The sequence below is a fragment of the Hemitrygon akajei genome, chromosome 5, assembly GCF_048418815.1.
Source record: "Hemitrygon akajei chromosome 5, sHemAka1.3, whole genome shotgun sequence".
Classification (NCBI taxonomy): Eukaryota; Metazoa; Chordata; class Chondrichthyes; order Myliobatiformes; family Dasyatidae; genus Hemitrygon; species Hemitrygon akajei.
This window is the reverse complement of record NC_133128.1, coordinates 168,414,720-168,437,015: the sequence shown is the minus strand read 5'-3', so window position 1 is coordinate 168,437,015 and position 22,296 is coordinate 168,414,720. Positions and strand designations below refer to the sequence as shown.

General features: G+C 42.4%; 1 protein-coding gene across 1 annotated transcript in view; it reads right to left on the bottom strand.

The window, feature by feature from the left end:
• Window positions 1-22,296, bottom strand: part of pde11a (phosphodiesterase 11a) — a 244,611-nt gene that overhangs the window by 4,278 nt on the left and 218,037 nt on the right. The window contains exon 19 of the mRNA XM_073047136.1: window positions 17,240-17,323. Coding sequence (XP_072903237.1) covers window positions 17,240-17,323 — 84 coding nt within the window. The remainder of the gene's footprint in view (window positions 1-17,239; window positions 17,324-22,296) is intronic.

Sequence of the window (22,296 nt, the reverse complement as noted above, 5' to 3'; positions counted from 1 at the left end):
TCGAGCCTGCACCGCCATTTTGAGATCATGGCTGATCATCTACTATCAATACCCAGTTCCTGCCTTGTCCCCATATCCTTTGATTCCCCTATCCATAAAATACCTATCTAGCTCCTTCTTGAAAGCATCCAGAGAATTGGCCTCCACTGCCTTCTGAGGCAGTGCATTCCACACCCCCACAACTCTCTGGGAGAAGAAGTTTTTCCTTAACTCTGTCCTAAATGACCTACCCCTTATTCTTAAACCATGCCCTCTGGTACTGGACTCTCCCAGCATCTGGAACATATTTCCTGCCTCTATCTTGTCCAATCCCTTAATAATCTTATATGTTGCAACCAGATCCCCTCTCAATCTCCTTAATTCCAGCGTGTACAAGCCCAGTCCCTCTAACCTCTCTGCGTAAGACAGTCCGGACATCCCAGGAATTAACCTTGTGAATCTACGCTGCACTTCCTCTACAGCCAGGATGTCCTTCCTTAACCCTGGAGACCAAAAATGTACACAACACTCCAGGTGTGGTCTCACCAGGGCCCTGTACAAATGCAAAAGAATTTCCTTGCTCTTGTACTCAATTCCCTTTGTAATAAAGGCCAACATTCCATTAGCCTTCTTCACTGCCTGCTGCACTTGCTCATTCACCTTCAGTGACTGATGAACAAGGACTCCTAGATCTCTTTGTATTACTCCCTTACCTAACTCTACACCGTTCAGATAATAATCTGCCTTCCTGTTCTTACTCCCAAAGTGGATAACCTCACACTTATTCACATTAAACGTCATCTGCCAAGTATCTGCCCACTCACCCAGCCTATCCAAGTCACCCTGAATTCTCCTAACATCCTCATCACATGTCACACTGCCACCCAGCTTAGTATCATCAGCAAACTTGCTGATGTTATTCTCAGTGCCTTCATCTAAATCGTTGATGTAAATCGTAAACAGCTGTGGTCCCAATACCGAGCCCTGTGGCACCCCACTAGTCACCACCTGCCATTCCGAGAAACACCCATTCACCGCTACCCTTTGCTTTCTATCTGCCAACCAGTTTTCTATCCATGTCAATATCTTCTCCCCAATGCCATGAGCTCTGATTTTACCCACCAATCTCCCATGTGGGACCTTATCAAATGCCTTCTGAAAATCGAGGTACACTACATCCACTGGATCTCCCTTGTCTAACTTCTTGGTTACATCCTCGAAAAACTCCAGTAGATTAGTCAAGCATGATTTACCCTTGGTAAATCCATGCTGACTCGGCCCAATCCTATCACTGCTATCTAGATATGCCACTATTTCATCTTTAATAATGGACTCTAGCATCTTCCCCATTACTGATGTTAGGCTGGCAGGACAATAGTTCTCTGTTTTCTCCCTCCCTCCTTTCTTAAAAAGTGGGATAACATTAGCCATTCTCCAATCCTCAGGAACTGATCCTGAATCTAAGGAACATTGGAAAATCATTACCAATGCATCCGCAATTTCCAGGGCCACCTCCTTTAGTACCATAGGATGCAGACCATCTGGACCTAGGGATTTGTCAGCCTTCAATCCCATCGGCCTTCTCATCACCGTCTCCTTCCTAATGTCAATCTGTTTCATTTCCTCTGTTACCCTATGTCCTTGGCCCATCCATATATCTGGGAGATTGCTTGTGTCTTCCTTAGTGAAAACAGATCTAAAGTACTCATTAAATTCTTCTGCCATTTCTCTGTTTCCCATAACAATTTCACCCAATTCATTCTTCAAGGGCCCAACATTGTTCTTAACTATCTTCTTTCTCTTCACATACCCAAAAAAGCTTTTGCTATCTTCCTTTATATTCCTAGCTAGCTTGCGTTCGTACCTCATTTTTTCTCCCCGTATTGCCTTTTTAGTTAAGTTCTGTTGTTCCTTAAAAACTTCCCAATCATCTGTCCTCCCACTCACCTTACTTCTGTCATACTTCCTTCTTTTTAATGCTATGCAATCCCTGACTTCCTTTGTCAACCACTGTGGCCCCTTTCCCCCCTTTGAATCCTTCCTTCTTTGGGGGATGAACTGATTTTGCACCTTGTGCATTATTCCCAAGAATACCTGCCATTGCTGTTCCACTGTCTTTTCTGCTAGGCTATCCGTCCAGTCAACTTTGGCCAGCTCCTCCCTCATGGCTCCATAGTTTCCCCTGTTCAACTGCAACACTGACACCTCCGAGCTGCCCTTATCCTTCTCAAATTGCAGATAAAAACTTATCATATTATGATCACTACCTCCTAATGGCTCCTTTACTGCAAGATCGCTTATCAAATCCTGTTCATTACATAACACTAAATCCAGAATAGTCTTGTCCCTGGTCGGCTCTCGTACAAGCTGTTCCAAGAATGCATCCCGTAGGCACTCTACAAACTCCCTATCCTGTGGTCCAGCACCAACCTGATTCTCCCAGTTCACAGGCATGTTGAAATCCCCCATAACTACTGCGACATTACCTTTGCCACATGTCAATGTTAACTCCCTATTCAACTTGCACCCAATATCCATGCTACTGTTTTGTGGCCTGTAGACAACACCCATTTGGGTCCTTTTGCCCTTACTGTTCCTCAGTTCTATCCACACAGACTCTACTTCTCCTGACCCTATGTCCCCCCTTGCAAAGGACTGAATCTCATTCCTCACCAACAGGGCCACCCCACCCCCTCTGCCCACATTTCTGTCCCTACGATAACACATATACCCTTGTACTTTCATTTCCCAGGTCTGATCTCCCTGCAGCCATGTCTCCGTTATCCCAACAACATCATAGTTACCCATTCGCACCTGAGCTTCAAGCTCATCTGCCTTATTTCTGACATTTCGCGCATTCAGATATAGAACTTTTAACCCATTTCTCCTCTCTCTGTTTGAATCGCTGCCTATTGTGCTTAACCCAGCTCCCCGAACTCCCATCGGGCTATATGCCCCTAGAATTTTGTTGTCCTTCCTAAATTTACTTATTCTTTCAACACATTTAACTTCATGTTCCATCAGACCACCCCTCTGTACATGTGTCCTCCTTTTCACTTGTTCCGCCTCACCTTTCTCTATTACACACTTAATATTCCGGAACCGTGTAGTTCCCACCTGTCCTTTATTCTTCCTCTCGCTATCCTCTCTCACATTCTGGATCCCTGCCCCCTGCAAATTTAGTTTAAACCCCCCCCTCCAAGAAGCACTAGCAAACTTCCCTGCAAGAATGTTAGTACTGCTCCAGTTCAGGTGTAAACCGTCCCTTCGGAACAGATCCCACCTTCCCTGGAACAAAGCCCAATTATCTACAAACCTGAAGCCCTCCCTCCTGCACCATCCTCTCAGCCACGTATTAATCTGTATAATCTTTCTGTTCCTTGCCTCACTCGCACGTGGCACAGGTAGCAATCCTGAGATTGTTACCCTGGAGCTCCTGCTCTTCAGCTTCGCACCTAACTCCCTGAACTCCCTACGCAGGACCCCCTCACTCATCCTACCCTCGTCATTGGTCCCTACATGGACCACAACATCTGGATTCTTGCCCTCCCTCTCGAGAATAACCTGCACCCGATCTGAGATGTCTCAGACCCCGGCACCAGGGAAGCAACATACCATCCGAGACTCCCGATCTTCCCCACAAAATCTCCTATCCGCCCCCCGACTATAGAATCCCCTATCACTACCGCTCTCTTCTCTTCCCTCCTCCCCTTCCTAGTCGAGGTCCAACCTCAGTGCCAGAGACAGGACCACTGCAACTTGTTCCTGGTAGGTCATCCCCACCAACAGTATCCAAAACGGTATACTTATTATTGATGGGAACGGCCACAAGGGTGCTCTTCTCTCTCTGTCTGCTCCCCCTGCCTCTCTTGACTGTCACCCATTTGCCTACCTCCTGTCTTTTCAGTGTGATTACCTCCCGATAACTCTTATCTATCTCTGCCTCTGCCTCCCGAATGATCCGTAGTTCATCCAGCTCCTGCTCCAATTCCCTAGTTCGGTCTGATAGGAGCTGCAGCTGGATGCACCTATTGCAGGTGTGGTCATCAGGGATAACTGTGTTGACCCTGACCTCCCACATACTGCATACGGAGCACACCACTGCTCTAACCGTCTCCCCCATTACCTGATCCTAGATTAGTCAGAATAAATGAAAAGCACGTACTCAGGCTCATTGATTTCTTCTTGCCGAAGTCCTCTTGCGCTGAAGCCCGCTGAGCCAAAGCCCAGCACTCTGCTCCCACGCACTCCGCTGCCCGCTCCTGAAAGTGGGCCGCTTTTTAAAGCCCGCGCTCGCCGCTGACATCACCCGCGCTTGCGCAGCTTTACCTTCCTCCTCAGGTACTCTCCATTACTCCATTACTCCAAACACTCCATTACTAAGACGTACAAAAAAGCTGGATGAACTCAGCAGGTCGGGCAGCATCAGTTGAAACGAGCAGTCAATGTTTCAGGTCGAGACCCTTCGTCAGGACTAAAGAAGGAGGGGGCAGGGGCCCTATAAAGAAGGTGGGGGGAGGGTGGAAAACCAATCAGAGGAAAGATCAAGGGTGGGGGAGGGGAAGCAGGGAGGGGATAGGCCGGAGAGGTGAAGAAGGAATCTAAGGGGAAAGCACTATGGGTAGTAGAAGAAGGCAGAGTCATGAGAGGTGATAGGCAGCTAGAAGAGGAGACAGAGTGAAGGTGGGATGGGGGAAGGGAGAGGGAGGGAATTACCGGAAGTTGGAGAATTCGATGTTCATACCAAGGGGCTGGAGACTACTCAGACGGTATATGAGATGTTGTTCCGAAGTTTGGCCTCATCATGGCAGTAGAGGAGGCCATGTATGGACATATCTGAATGGGAATGTGAAGGAGAGTTGAAGTGGGTGGCAACCGGGAGATCCTGTCTGTTGTGGTGGACGGAGCGTAGGTGCTTGACGAAGCGGTCCCCCAATCTGCGTCGGGTCTCGCCGATGTAGAGGAGGCCGCACCGGGAGCACCGGATGCAATAGATAACCCCAACAGACTCACAAATGAAGTGTTGCCCAACACAGATTGGGGGACCGCTTCGTTGAGCACCTACAGACAGGATCTCCCGGTTGCCACTCACTTCAACTCTGCTTCTCATTCCCATTCGGATATGTCCATACATGGCCTCCTCTACTGCCATGATGAGGCCAAACTTCGGTTGGAGGAACAACATCTCATATACCGTCTGGGTAGTCTCCAGCCCCTTGGTATGAACATCCAATTCTCCAACTTCTGGTAATTACCCCCCTCTCCCTTCCCCCATCTCACCTTCACTCTGTCTCCTCTTCTAGCTGCCTATCACCTCTCATGACTCTGCCTTCTTCTACTACCACCCATAGTGCTTTCCCCTTAGATTCCTTCTTCACCTCTCCTGCCTATCCCCTCCCTGCTTCTCCTCCCCCACCCCTTGATCTTTCCTCTGATTGGTTTTCCACCCTCCCCCCACCTTCTTTATAGGGCCCCTGCCCCCTCCTTCTTCAGTCCTGTTGAAGGGTCTCAGCCCGAAACGTTGACTGCTCCTTTCAACGGATGCTGCCCGACCTGCTGAGTTCATCCAGCTTTTTTGTACGTCTTGATTTGACCACAGCATCTGCAGTGTACTTTGTGTTTACACTTCATTATTAACTTGTTTTTAGCTACTGATCACAGCCGAAGTCTATCAAGCAATAACCTATGCAACACAACACTATCATCTCAAAAGTTCATGTTCAAACTAAAGTATAATTGTCATCCAGCCATACACGAATACCCATGAATACAGCCAAACAAAATAATGTTTCTCTGAGGCTAAGGTGTAAAACATAGCAGGAGCAGCCATACACAGCATAAGGCACATAGAGCACATATAAGAGAGAAAACCTCCCCACTCCATCTATCCTTCACTCCTTTGTCCTCCATCTCAGTGACCTTGACTGCATTTTATTCAGAGACCGAGTTTAAACTGTAGATTCAATGTTGCCTATCAGCATGCCTCTCCCTTGAGCAAGAATTTTACACCCCTTCATTTTTCAGCATTATATTTTCTGTTTTATTTGGCTGTGTAATACAATACAAGCCAGCAATAAATCAATTGTTCACAGCTGCAGCAAACAGTTTCCGGCACCTTGAAAAATTAAGGCACTGATGAGACTCCACTGAAGGGAGTTGAGGCCTCATTGATATACCAGGCCTTTGATGAGTTTGGCTTCCACCCCCAAGGAAAGATTATGCTTGCCTTGAAAAAAAGCGCACCAACATTCACTAGGTTGATTTTTAGTTATGAAAGCTGTCTAACTGGCAGAAATTAGAATAAATTGAGCTTTGTATTTGACTGAGATCACCAGAGGCATTTTACCCTATTTTGTTAGGGATTTTAATGTACTCAGTACCATTTATTCACAAAGTCACAGAATGACTCCAGCATGGGTCTATTCGGTCCAACAACTCTATGCCATCCCCACAACAGAACAATCCAGATGGTCCCACTTGCCACCTCTCCTCATATACTTGCAAACACTTCCCTTTCAAATACCCAACACCTTCTCAAACTGCCTCCACTGCTTCCCCCTGGTGTTACCTTACAGCATAAATCATTCGCTGCTTACAAAGTTTTTCCCTTAGGTCACATCTGAGTTTCAGCTACTTACCAAGTACAGTTTCTCTCTATTTACTCTTCCTGGTCCCCTCAGGATTTCAAGTTCTTCTTTTTGATTTTCTTTCAAACAGATGTTATCCAAGTAGAACATCCCCATCAAATATTCTTGTAACTAAATTCTCCATCGCTGGAGCCAGTGTAGAAGATCTCCCCTGCTCTCAGAACATTTAAAGCCCAGTCATTGGTGGCAGAACCGGTGTTTTGCAAAGGTCACCTTGATTTTTTTTTGGCTCAAATCTTTATTAATAAAGGTCAAGATCCTGGATGCTTCTGTTTTGAAGCACTTTCTCAAAGTGCCCTTCTACTTTCAATAATGTGAACACATACACCTCCAATTACTCCTGCAGCTTCTTAGAATTGTGACTGACAGCAAAGACTGCAGCTGCTAGATATCTGAAATAAAAGCAGAAAATGCTGAAGATTCTCAGCATGTCAGGCAGAATCTGTGCAGAGGGTAAGCACAGAGTAATTTCATGGCCTTCTGTCATACTTCGGCTTCTAGTTTATATTGTCTATCCTTATTCTTCCCATCAAAATGTTAACACCATCTTTCTGCCTTAATGCTCATCTATTGCATTTCCAACCATTCCACTGAACTGTCCATATTGTGTTTCTATCTATTACAACCCTCCTCGTGATTCAACACTCTTCAAAGTCTTCAAGCTTTCCTACAGATTTGCGTCTGAAAATACCAAATGCAAATTGATAACGTATATAAAGAAGGAAGCGTTTCTGGAATTGATTGCTGAGGACCTCATTGTTTGTCTGCCTCCAGTCTAAAGAAATATCTGACATTGCACCACTCTACTCTCTGTCACTTTGCTGTTTTTCTAACCGATGCCGGTTTTATTCCACGACCTCCTGTCCGACGATACAATTGGTGCGTTTACATCCCCTGTTTAGTTATACTCTCACCTGTAGGCATTCTGTCCAGCCGTCTCCCTTCTAAAAATGGGCATCTTAACTGACTAGGCCCCAGACCTGGAACTTCTTTAAGTTTTTGACCATCATCCTGATTGCCGTGCCAGGAGGGATCTTAGACAGAGAAGTCAAGCATTCTTGGTTGTACTCAGGTGGCACTGGGAGATTCTGAATTGCTGGCTCGCCATTCCAGAGGGTCTAGCTTGTTATTCTGTTGAGAGAGGCAGTGCAGATTCTGCTCGCCTCCCTACTTGGGAAAGTGGAAAGCTCTTTGTTGTAATGTGAGTATTATTAAAAGTAAGTTAATACTAATCGGGAAGCTGTTGGTAGCAGGAAGCGGGTTCCGGGGTTGGCGGGGTCTTTACTTTTGCTCTTTTTACTCCCAGTATGCATTGTATATAGTTCCTCCACCCATGCCGCACGAGGTACCTGGAAGCCTCTGTATTGTAAATATCATTTGCCGTCCCAGATAAAGATGCTCTTTTGGCCATCAAGTTGTCGAGTGGTCTTTTTGCAAAATATAAGTTACCACACTCTTCATCAAACTCTAGAAAATCTCTAGCCATTAGCAAATAAATGATTATTACCACTCTATCAGAAATCACATTATAATTTGGAAGAAGGAACCATGATTGCTGTGACTAACTGAGATTAATGTGAAGGTGTGGATAAATGGAGGAGATTTCCAGATGTCCTGGATAACTCCAACTTTCATCCTTCCGCTAACGCATCCTCACCCTGCTCCCTCGTCCTTCTCTCTGTGTTCTCACCCCATTCTCTTTCCATGTTTATCTCCCAATGAATTTTTTTGGACCATTACAATTACTGCACATGGAATGGAGGTGTGGGTGGTGGATCAGCCTTTACGTCTTGGCTTCTGGTTAACTAAACATTCTTTCGACTTCTATCCAGCCACTCATTCCACGTGGGAGATAGTAGCACCAGCTTCTGTAAGAAGCCATATCTATCCTGGAGAATTAGTATTAATATAGAACTAATTTTATTTGACAATTATGTGGGAATTCGTTGGTTGAATTGATTAATAACTTGAAGTTTCAGTTAATTAGGTAAATTAATATCCAACTGCATTCTGGGAAGACAGTAGTTAGGAGCAACTGGGAAATTGTTGGATAAAAACACAAAATGCTGGCAGAACTCAGCAGGCCAGACAGCATCTATGGGAGGAGGTAGTGACGACGTTTCGGGCTGAAACCCTTCATCAGGAAACCCTCCTGATGAAGGGTTTCGGCCCAAAACGTCGTCACTACCTCCTCCCATAGACGCTGTCTGGCCTGCTGAGTTCTGCTAGCATTTTGTGTTTTTGTTTTTATTTATTTCCAGCATCTGCATTTTCACTCGTGTTGCCTGGGAAGCTGTTGGGGTCCATTATTAAGGACAACATTTTGGGGTACTTGGAGACTAATGATAAAATAAGTCAAAGTCAGCATGGTTTCTGTCAAGGGAAATCTTACCTGAGAAATCTGTTAGAATTCTTTGAGGAAGTAGCAAGCAGGGTGGACAAAAGAGAGGCAGTGGATGTTGGACGTCATTTACTTGGACTTTCAGAAGACATTTCATAAGGTGCCTCACATGAACTGCTTAACAAGATAAAATCCTGTGGTGTTGCATGAAGTATACTGACATGAATAGAAGAATGGCTGACACTCAGGAGACAGCAAATGGAAATAAAAGAGGCCTTTTCTGTTTGGCTGCCAGTGACTACTGGTGTTCCTCAGGGGTCAATTTTGGAACCTTGATGAATGGTCGGGGAGGATGGTCGTAGATGTGGGCGTGTCCTTCGGCCTGCGCAATGTTTTTTCTCAGTGGAGTGCAGTGTGCGCGGTACTGGCCCCACCTTTTACACCTGGGGTTCATCTGCCATAGCCCAGCAAGCTGGGATGGTGACAGCGAGGTCCTCGGGTCGTAGGAGTTACGTCGGAGTGACCTTCTCCTAAGTGGATGGCCTGACAAGGCTGACGAGCCCCACCTGCCCGGTTTTGCAGTCAGAGTTGTCCTTCTCTTAGGCTGGCTGCCAACCAAGGCTAATATGGCAGTAATGCAACAGTGTGGATGCCAACTACCGTAAAAACTCAAGGAAGAACCAAGGCTAATGAGCCCAGCCTACCCATCCAGCTAGACTGCCGGACACTCGGTCGCGCCATGACGTAGCAAGCTCGGTGGAAACGGGGGGCACCGACGAGAAGGTGTTGCTACGGACACAGTAGTGTAGGAGAGGCCATCTGCAGTGGCCTCCTGCCTAGCAAGCCAGACAGTGACCACACGGCGATCACTTTAGTCCCTATTTTACCAAAAAAATCCTATTGGGAACTAGAGAAGATGCAAAAATGATTTACAATACAGAGAAGTTAAAACTTTGCAAAGAGTCTGATGCAGTGGAGACTTCCAAGACCAGATAACATAAGCATAAGATAATCATTAAAAATGTAAAGTCTTTATCCAGGGAATGGTTGGCATCTGGAGCTTACTGCTGAGTAGAATAGCTAGAGTAAATTATATTTGAGAGAAGATGAGGATAAGTAAGGTTTTATATCAATAGACCAAGTAAGATGAAAGCAGGCATTACAGCACGATTCACTGAATCCACCTGACCCTGGACCACCTATTTAAATCCTACATTAATCCCACAGTCTCACCAGCAACCCCCACAGATTCAGCCATTCATCTCCTCACTAGAGGCAACTTGCAGTGGCCAATAAAACTGCTATCCTGCACTTCTTTGGGTAGTGAGAGGAAACTGGAGTATTGAGAGGAAGCCCACAAGCTCACAGGGAGAATGTGCAAGCTCCGCTGGTGATATGAGGCAGCGGCTGTATCTCTTGTGCAGTATAACATACAATTAGGCTGAATGGCTTGCATCCGTGTATAGATACCACAGCTTGTCTAAACAGGAATGGATCCAATGGGCATGTTCTCAGAATGGATTGGCTCAGAAGACATAGGGTGGACCAGTAGATCTAGGAGTCACACAGTTGAAGCTTTGTTGGGGTAAAGTGATGGTATTTACAAGAGTGCATTTTATAATTATATTACATGCTTTGGTGGTGATTTCAGGCCTGTGCAGATGCAGCACATGTTGCAAACCTTTACAATGTACAGATGTGCAGAAACCCTCTCCAAAACTGGTTAGTTTAAAACTGCAGGAATTTGACTAAACAACAATTTTCTCTTGACAGTTAACTTCTCTAAATTTATGTTTAAAAATCTTCCAAGCAGCTACAATGTTATCAGTGAAAAGTCTGTTCAGTATGACCTAGGCTACAGGTAGCTAACCACATTTCTCGGGGAATTTTTTCACCCTCTTATTTCCCAAAGCTCTTGGCAACCCTACAAGATTAGCTGCATGGGGGTGGGGGGCAGTGATAAAGTTGGCAGTGAGGAACAGTTGCTCAGGTGTCAACAGGGTACAAGCACCCAGCATTGGGTGAGGAGCTGGACTTGGTGGGCGGCTGGAGCTCTCCACAACAGCACACAGCATGCTGTTGATTCCTTGGCTGGAAACGATCAGATCCTTAAAATACGATAGCACATCTTTTAAAATACCAAATCACAAATAGAGGTATTATTCTCCCCTGATGGACTATAATGTTTATCACTGTTTATGATTTCATTTCCGAGTGCAATAATCAAGTGGATAAGGGGTTTGTTGCGTCAGAGCAATTTTGCCTGTGGTACTATTTTCCTACTTTTGACAGCATTATAGGCCACGTGTTTCCCTGCTGTGATAACATGAACCCAATGTTGCTAAGTATTTCTCACTGAAAACTGATTTGTGCTTTTAGTTGTTAGTCTACAATGTTGATATAGTAGTGCCATTATCCATCTCATGGACTCGCAGGAAAAAACACACAGTAGCACAATTAGTTAACAATGAGTGAGGAGAGGGACTGGCTATATTTTATTTCGATTACTGACTGAGCCGATGCATTAGATTATTTTGTTTGTTCATGCAAACTTGGTTTTCAGTTTCATTTCTTGTTATTTTGGAAACACAATGTTCTTGGCCTCCTTATTTTCCTCTAATAGGATACAATTAGAAATAGTTAAAATCCGGATTGTTTTTTGCAATTAAATTAATTTAGTGAAATTATTTCATACAATGCACACTCCTGACAGGGTGACAATTAACAGACTTTAGAAAGTGGCTATTTTAGTATGGGCTTTGACTTGGTCATTTTTTCACTGCCAACCTCTTGATTTAATGGGAACTGCTGCTAAGAGTGTATCTGCATCCTAATATGCATTATTAATTGCTGCCCAAAGATAGCTTCTGAAATATTTTTTACAGGTTTTTCATGTGGAATTCTAATCTGCAATGGCTGGCCAACCAGGAACTGTGATTTCTGCTATTGTCATTAGAAATCCTCTGGAAACGTGGGTTATTAAAGTTTTTATAAAGAAGACTTCCCTACCATCAACATGTGGATAAAAAAAACACTTTATGTTCCAGAGTAATTAATATTGTTTATACTGTTTTATACAGGTAATGCATTGGTCCATTATATTTCAAGAAATCCAGGGAAGTAACTAAGGTGTGTGTGCAAGGTTGGAAATTATGTTCGTTTTTTTTAGATTAGATGGTCCAGATTGTGGTTTAAGGGAGAAAAATTCATCTAAATCTCTAAGAGAGTACCAGCCTCCATTTATATTCCCTTCCAATGTTTTATTCTGCTGACTTGAATATAATTCAGTGTCAGGAGCTGAATATAACTGACAACTGATAATTTCACTTGGACCTGATGCTGAAGAGATGTATTCCAACAATTGATAAATAATAGATGGAAAGAAATATTGGAATACACAAGAGCATCAAGCTCCTTGCAGAGAGAATGAGAAAGCAGATGTATGCAAAGAACCCTTTGGCACGATGAGAATATATGCAACAATACACAGAACAATACACATTTGATAAATGTTCCAGATATTTTCATACCAGGGTTTTGATTTAGCAGATTACAAGTTCTATAATCCATCTTAAAAACCAAATTGCTTTTTTTTATATACTGAACTCTCTGTTACCAGTCCTTCTCTCTGTCTAGACAAGGTAATGGTTGTAATGTTGGGCTGCTTGTTCACTGCAGCAGTTTTGCTCAAGTACACAATGGATCCGATTACTGGAATATAGCAGTCATTATTTATACACTTGCCTTTCACGTGGCTCATCTCTGATGTTTCCCTGTCTAGATTTCTCAGTCTCTGTCTCAGGAGTCCGGTTTGCAACCCAACATGTATCATGAGCCCACAGGATCCCACAGCTATATTTCCTCCCACATTCCCTGGGCAGTATGGTGACACAGCAGTTGGTGCTGCTCTAAAGACCTGGATTCAATCTTGATCTCAGGTGTTGCGTGTGCAGATTTTATATGTTTGCCCTGCAGGTTTCTCCCGTATCCCAAAGAATGTCTGAGGCACAAGAGATTCTGCAGATCTGGAGGTCTTGAGCCAAGTGCTGGAGGAACTCAAACAGGCAGCATTTCAGGCCGAGACAGTTCTGAAGAAGGGTCTCCACCTGAAACCCTTCTTCCTCCATAGATGCTGCCTGACCTGCTGAGTCCCTCCAACATTTTGAGAGCGATGCCGAAGATATCCTGGTAGGTTAATTAACAAGAGCAGAATTACCTTTTGGTTTTGGCAAGCAGCAAAAAAATGAAAAGCAGTCATGTGAGAGAGAGTAAGTAGGAAATCCATAGGGAAATAAGGTAAAGGGAATCAAATGGGATTGCACAGCTGGGGCCATCATGGACCTGATGGACATTTAAAAATTCACTTCTAACCGCACTATTCCCAGTTCTAATGAAGAGACTTTGACATGAGACATTATCTCCTTGGCCTCCTGAGTGTTTCCAACATTTTCTGATTTTATTTAAACGCTAACAACCTGGCTCCTTGGCCGTGATTGGGTGAGCGGCTCCCTAGTGATGTCATAGAGTAGGCGGGACTAGGCAGTCACTCACAGTAAGGGACATTTACCTCCAGCGTCAGTGCTCAGGCAAGTCTTGTTTAATGTTGAGAAGAGAGTATCTTACTCCATCTTCATCAGTAATGATATAAAATTAGTTAGCAAAAATTCATTTAACAGAGGTTTTCTCATTTACTTGAAGCTAACAAAGTAATAATTATTTTATTTTGCTGAATTGTGGCAAATTAATAGCTAAACCATTGAGGCTGAGGCTTGGTAAAACCAATATTTCCATGATCCACCTTTTGCTCTTTTGCAGGAGCAATCCTTCATGATTTCCTTTGAATCCTTTTGTCTTGTATCGCAGCTGTCCTTTTATAAATAATTATCTCAGTCTGCTCTGAACTTGCTTTTGAGAAATCCTGAACAACGATGGAATAAACTGAGTTAAGAAGTTCAACATCAAATGCAGACTGGCCATTGACTAGTATCCATACTTCTATTTTGTAATCGGCTGTTTCTCAAAAGTGAAGATGTACAGTAATGTCTAAATCCAATTAAACAAACATACTTAGACACCACATGAAGCTCCTAAAAAGATTAGTGTTTCATTTAATATTACTAAAGATCCTCACCATTCCAGGGACCCAGATTCATCTTGACTGTAGTGACTACCTGAAAACAAACTTTTCTCCAAGAAAAAAAGCACTTTTAATCCTTTATTACAAACCAACGATAACATCGTTTGAATTTTCTGTACTGCATGTCAAATTAATTTGATCAAATTCAAGTAACACACACAAAATGCTGGAGGAACTCAGCAGGTCAGGCAGCATCTATGGAAAAAATTACAGCCAATGTTTCAGGCCTAGATCCTTCCTCTAGACTGTAAGGTCTCGGCCTGAAACATCGACTGTATTATTTTCCATAGATGCTGCCTGGCCTGCTGAGTTCCTCCAACATTTTGTGTGTGTTGCTTGGATTTCCAGCATCTGCAGATTTTCTCTCATTTGTGGATCAAATTCAAACAAGGACAAATGGTCAAAGACAAGTGGTCAGTGGAAAATACTCACCCCCTCCCTTTGCCACCAAACAGGTGAATAGGCAACTATATTCATTTATTTTAACCGCCACTCTGCTAACCACTGCCTAAACCCACATGACAAATTACCTTAACCCAGAGTGAGGATGCACAACATAAGTTAAATACAGACAGACAATAGATACATGGCTCCTATACTGACACTGGGTACTGTCTCTGTGGAGTTTTCCTGTCCTTTGCGAAGGTGAGTTTGCTCCAGGTGTCCCAGCTTTAGTCTTCACACACAGATGTGTAAGCCAGCTGGTAGTGTAGTGGTATCAGCACTGTCCTTCGAGGCGAATGGTCGCAAGTTCAAATCCAGCCAGCTCCTTGCATGTTTTCCATCAGTGCTGGGTTGAGCATTGAGCTAGCAACTCGGCCTCGTAAAAAGAGGCAAAATTCTACAGAAATGGCAAAAAACGCTGCCCAAAGTGCCACAAGCCGTGAAGAGGAACAACAACAACAAGGTGGATATTAACTTACTCCTCGATGTATGCTAATAACAAAAAGAATAGAAGGCGAAGAATAGAAGCATGAGAGGGATTTTTTTTTTGCAGGAAACAATGAGAAATAGAACATTATATTTAGAATATCTACTAGCCACAGCAGTTGATGCTGCTCTAGAACAAGGAGGTGATTTGTTACTAGATGTTCTGCACCTTGAGTTAAAGCAGCTGGATGTAAAGATTTGTCAAGTGTATGTTGAAACATACAGTGAAATGTGTTGTTTGTGTCAAATCAGATCAGTGAGGATTGTGCCGTGGCAGTCGGCAAGTGTCGGCACGTTTCTGGCACCAACATAACATGCCCACAATTTACTACCCCTAATCCTAACCATGGAGCTTTGGAATGTGGGTGAAAACTGGAGCGCGCAGAGGAACAGGGAGAGCGTACAAACTCATTACAGACAGTGGTGAGAATGAACTCCAGTTGGTGACTGCTGGCACTGTATAGCATTTGCACTAACTGCCATGCTGCTGTTATGAAGTAGAACCAGCTCCTCTACCTCCCCTCCCCCACTATAAAATCTTCCCAAGAATCACAGAATGGGTCAAACACAAGGCCGTTATGCTGGGCTGTGGGGTAACTGAAGTGGGAATGTTTATTTTTTTTTCCACTTTGGCGTGGCGAATGCTTGGAATTCTCTGCCCTGGAGATTTGAGAAGTCTCAGTCACCGAGTTGATCCAACAAACACCAACAATTAATTCAGCACCAGGTTGACCAGCATCTGAACCTCTGGAGAAAAGCCTGGATACAAATAATACAAATAATTCCTGCAAACAAATAATACTCCATCCAGACAAAAAAAGTGAACATTGCTAACAAGATATTCTGTTGAGATTTCAGAGCTTTAAGTGTTCAAAATAAACACTCCCTTTGAGAAAATATTAAATTAAATGCCAGTGAAGACATTATGTCCTCTTTGAAATTGAATCTCTTGACAGTGTTGATACCTCTCGTGAGACATGAAAAGAACAGCAAGTGGCCTGGAGTGGAAGGTAATCCCACTACAGACTGCCCAAAGGGAAAAAAACTCTTTTCTGTTCAATAGTAATAATTGTGCTTTGTAAATTTATCAACTTTCTGACAGAAGACTGATTCTATGATCTTGGCTTGCATGACTAATTGTACTTGTAATGGTTAGAATTTTGAGCATTGCATTCTTCGCAAAGCTTTGTTAAATGATAGTCACTAACCTATTTGAGTCTATATAGAATTAATTAGACAGCTAGCTGCAAGCCAGACATATTATGTGGGGAGATCATTTGTACTCTGCCGTGTGCTGAATATTGCAGTGGAGCATGTGGCCAAGTCCCTTCTCACAAAGATACATCTACTGGCGTGTAAGGAGAAGATTTTCCATTAAGTAATAAAAACTCAGCTGGGAACACAGTCTGTACACTTTTTATTTAATTGTGCCCAGAACATAGTAAAAGATTTCTGCTTTGTTATACAATTATTTGCTTTGTCTGTCAACTTAAAATGGTTAGCTTTTAATATTGAGATTTCACCACAAGGTCTAAAATGTCAATAAAGTAAAAGCAGTAGCTGGTTACCTAGGAATCCTTGAAGACGAAGCATGTGTAACTTGGGCAAAATATTTATTGCAAAGAGCAAAGATCATGTATCTTTAATCTTGTTTAGAAAAGACTGCTTAGTCATTGGCATGGAATCCGAGAGTTTAAGGGATAGTTTTTTTATGTGCTACTTTATAATTTTGAAAGAGAAAACTGATCAATAGTGCTTGCATGCACTATTCCTTTGCTGGGTTTGCTAATGATGTCAGCCATCACACTATGCACATTTGATGTCAGTTCTTTAAGCTTCAAACATGCACACATCCTTGAAGATGCAGTGTGGGCGTAAAAAACAGTGTGTACCTGAACGAAGAAGGAGGGTTGCTGCTTTTATCCTTACCTGAGCCACGATTGGGAAGTCACCCACTGAAATCTATCATTTACTCCTTTTATCATTACAGGGATTGGGCCAGAGAGCTCCAGTCTTTCTCCAGTTGTCTGCCAGAGAAAGGAGGCGACAGCTTTCACCTCCAAATCCCTGCTGGAAGGCAAAGCTGACTCAAACTTGCCATGGTCATCCATGCAAGAAAACTATTCCCTGTTGACCTCTTAGAAGTAGAGCAGGACTCCATGCGTTAATGTTTGAGTGAATATTTGAGAAGATCCAACATGTTACCTCATAAAGGGGAACACATATCCCATCGATCCATTCCAGCTGCAGTCTTGGAAGTTCATCTTTTCTGTTTCGGTCAAAGATAGCCTGGAAACAATAATAAATAATTACTCCTTCCTGCATATCTGGGAATCTGTTGAAATATGAATCAAAAGTTCATTCCTAAGGTGGATGAGAACATAATAACAAGAGAGATTGAAAATGCAATGTCTATATACCCTGTAATTTATGAGAATAAAATGCATTATTTTGAAACATATGGAATTCTTGGGGAGTTTAATAAGGTAGATACTTATATTTTCCTTGGCTGTGAAATCTGGAATTGGTGGCTCACAAAACTGCAGACATTTGGGATTAAGATGAGAGACTGCAGTCATCAGAGAATTGTAAATCCGGGGAATTTTCCACAAATGGGGCATGGAGTCTCAGTCATTGTACATTCTCAAGACAGATCAATGGAATTATGTTTACTAAGGGAATGGAAGGATGTGGAAAGACAGAATGGAAAGGGATGTGAGGGTTGAATTTCTCAGTTCTGCTTTCATACACTAACCAGGGAATCAGCAAATCTCTTGGCTGCAATTTAAAATAGATGGTTCTGGCATAGCTCTGTGTATTTGATTCTGATGGTAATAAAGATATTTCAGGCTGCTAGGGAATATTCTAGAGTTATGGGAATATAGCAGATATTAATTCAAACAAGAAAGAGTCTTAGGTTGTTTTGTAAAATGCAAGCAGTAAATTGAAGTTAAAAGCTAAAGACTGCACATGCATCAGCCAAACGTTAAGACAATGGGGTTGTGTTAATTGGCCTGCAGCTATCCAGTCAACTATGGGTTTAAGTAATTTGCACCATTATAAGTAAGTTCAGGGAAGTGTCCCAGCAAAGGTTTTTGAACATTCAGAGGGGTCTCTCACTGTAGATATGCAATTCAAAGGAAGCATTGTCAACCCAAAGTAAACAGCACCATTGTAGCTATTAAAACTGTATTGAATCACCTACTGTTACTATTGATCCGAAGGGTATAAAAATGTGATAAGCTTTGAGTTTGTGAACCTCTACTGAGAGTGTCTCTAAAATGATGCCTGCTTGTTGTGGTGAAAAGACTTTTACATCATCAGCTTCATTGTCTCTCCATTGACTTCAATCCTGATATGATCCAATGCAAGCAACGCATTTCATTCAATGTTTCAATTGACAGTTGACAATAAAACTAATTAATCTTTACTTCTACGTTCCTTTGAATTACATATCTACTGTGGAAGGCACCTCTGAATGTTCAAATACCTTGACAGGGACACTTCACTGAATTTAGTTACAATGCTACAGATTACTTAAACCCATAGTTGTCTGGATTGATGCAGGCCAATTAACACAACTCCATTGCTTTAACATTTAGCTGATGTATGTGCAGTCTTTAGTCTGTGGGCCAACCTGTGCTTTGAACTTAAATTTACTGCTCACAATTTACAAACAAATTGAAGACTGGTTGTTGTTTGAATTAATATCTACTATATTCACATAACTCCAGAACACTCCATAACAGGTAGTTTTGGGTTTGAACTAGGAAACTGCTTTGAAAATATCTATGATTGCACTGCTTATACTATAGAACATTTTAATACGCAAATACAGCTGGGCAGTAGCTGTAATATTCTTCAATTAAAATATATCAGAGTCAGGTTTAATATCACTGGCATATGCCATGAAATTTGTTCAATTTGTGACAGTAGTACAATGCAATATATAATAGTGTAAAAGAAAAAACTATGATGTACACTAAGTATATATATTAAATAATTTAATTAAATTAAATAATGCACTAATAAAAAAGAAAAAAGTAGTGAGGTAGTGTTCATGGGTTCAATATCCATTCAGACATTGGATGGCAGAGGGGAAGAAGCTGTTTCTGAATCACTGAGTGTGTGCTTTCAGACTCCTGTACTTCCTCCCTGATTGTAACAATCAGAAGAGGCCAAGTCCTGGGTGATGGGCATCCCTAATGAGGGATGTTGCCTTTTTGAGGCATTGTTCCTTGGAGATGTCCTGGATACTATGGAGGCTAGTACTCCTGATGGAGCTGACTGAGTTTACAACTTTCTGCAGTTTATTTTGATCCTGTGAAGTAGCCCCCCCACCCCCATACCAGGTGGTGATACAGCCCGTCAGAATACTCTCCACTGTACTTCTGTAGAAATTCACTAATATGTTTGGTGACATACCAAATCTCCTCAAATTCCTAAAGAAATATAGCTACTGTTGTGCCTTCTTTATACCTGCATTGATATGTCAGGCCCAGGATAGATCCTCAGAAATGTTGATACCCGAAACTCACCCTTTCCACCTCTGGCCCCTCTATGAGGACTGGTGCGTGTTCCCTCGTCTTACCCTTTCTGAAGTCCACAGCAATGTTCCTTCTAATTTGCAATGACCAGTGTGCACAAAAATCTTGTTCTGAGCAATTTTTGCCTAGTGACAACAATATGTGCACACGGAATTTTTAAGTGGAAGTGAACCTGAAGTTATTCTAAGGATGATGAACTACCAAGTCCAGTTTGTTGTTCACTGTTTAAAAGAAATAAAATAACTGTCAATAAGAATGTTGATCTCCTCTGGTTAGATCATTTCTGGTCTTGTTCATCTGCACTCTCACAAACATAATTAGCAGGCGTGTAGAGGATAATGAAGGATTTCCTTGCTGGAGCTTTTATACACCATCCATATGTGATTTTCTTGCTAAATGATGCTTTAATAATCAAGTTTCCAAATATCACTCCACTACTTCCCACTTGCAAATTCTCCAGCAACAATAAATGTAGGTAACACCAGTTTCTGTATTGTACATAAATATTTTTTGTAGCTGCACGTTCCTGACCTCATGTGCTTTTGGTGTAGCGGTTTCTCCTGCTTCATTAAGTAATTCCGCTTTAAATGAACTAGCAGTTCTTTTGCATTTTATACCCTTTGCTTCATTAGAATTTGACATGGTGAATTGAATCAACAATTTCTTCAATAAAAACAGTACAAATAAGCCAGTTCTGAAATCTGCAGACAAATCATTGCAAACTCTACATTGTCAACACCGTCCAAATCAGAAACCAGAATAGGAAATATGATTGTATACAATCGCAAAATATACTTAACATGCCAGCGAGGTAGAGGGAGACAACCTTTTGTGCACAGTTTAAATCCCTTTTCTCACACACACACACACACACACACACACACACACACACACACACACACACACACACACACACACACACACACACACACACACACACACACACACACACACACACACACACACACACACACACACACACCCCCCCCCCCCCCCGCCCCAGAGGGAACGTTGGTCCGCAATCAGATCTTTGGTCTTACTGCGACACCTCTCAACTAGCTGATATTTCTCGCTCCTGTATGCCCTCTCATCTTCATCTGAAATTCCGCCAACCATAGTTGAGTCATCAGCAAATTTATAGATGGCATTGAGCTGTGCCTAGCCACACAGTCATGGGTGTAGAGAGAGTAGACCAGTGGGCTAAGCACACATCCCTGAGGTATACCAGAGTTGCTTTTTAGCGAGGTGGAGGTGTTATTTCTGATCCATTTAAGATTGGAAATACATTTAAGATTCGTAACCTGATGTAGCTTTATTAAATTAACTTAGCATAGATGCAACTCTTAAAAAATAGCTTTTAAAAACATTAAAATGTTTAGTCTGCTACCATCCAAGTAAGTTAAAATGAGTTTAAATATCTATAATGAAGCCTTTAGTTTCATTGATGTACATTCATCTGTTTTGTACTAAATTATATTTTTAATATTGGAGGAACATTTTTAATTTGTCGACTATGTCTCTGCATCTAAGCATGCTGAAGTATTAGTCTATGGGGTGTGGAAATTTCAGTCAAGTGAATTAAATCTTAAAATAATATAAAAGATTAACTGTAAAATCACTAACATAAATGGTTTTACTCACAGCTACTCTATATCTTCTGTACTGGTTCAGTTGATTCCGTTTGGATTTTGTTGGTATTGCAATTGTAAGAACAGAAATTTTACTGCCTTACAATTAGTGAAAGGAAATTTGCCTGGTAGTTCTTTTACAATATGTTAACAATAGATCAGAATTTGGTTTATTATCACTGTCTTATATGTCGTGAAATTTGTTATCTTGTAGTGGCATTACAGTGCAAAGAGATAAATTTACTATAAATTACAAGATAAACAAAGTGTGAAAACATGGAACAATGAGGTAGTGTTGATGGATTCATGAACCATTTAGTATGGGTCTTCAGGCCCCACAACCCCCTCCCTGCTATGTGCCATGTTGTATGACATGGGCGATCGTGGTCTTTCTATGACCATGATTGTTTTTGGCAGGTAATGATAAGAGGGCACGTCCCAGATGGTGATAACCCTTAATGATGGATGCTGCCTTCTTAATGCACCACCTCTTGAAGATGTCCTCAGTGATGAGTGGGCTGTGCTTGTGATGGAATCTACAACCCTCTGTAGCTTCTTGTGATACTGCATATTGCAGCCTCCACAATAGGCAATAATACAGCCAGTCAGAATGTACTCCATCGTACCTCTGTACACATGAGCTAGAGTCTTTGGTGATGTACTAAATCTCTACAAAGACCTAACAAAGTAGAGCCACCTTCATGCCTTCTTCATGTTTGTCTCAATCTGTTGAGCCCAGGGCAGACCCTCTGAGATTTTGCTGCCCAAGAACTTAAAGCAGTTCACTCTTTCCATGACTGACCCATCAACGAGGAATGGAGTATGTTCTTCCGACATCCCATTCCTGATCTACAGTTAATCCTTGGCCTTGCTGACACTGAATGGGAGATTGTTGTGACACCACTCAATCAGCCAATCTGTCTCGCTCCTGAACATTTTTTCATTGCCATCTGAGATTTTACTAGCAACAGTGGTGTCATCTGTAGTTAGAGATGGTGTGTGAGCTGAGCTCAGTCATGAGTGTAGGGAGGTAGAGCAGTGGGCTACGTATATCTGCGTGTGCTGTGCATTGAGATGTCAATATAGG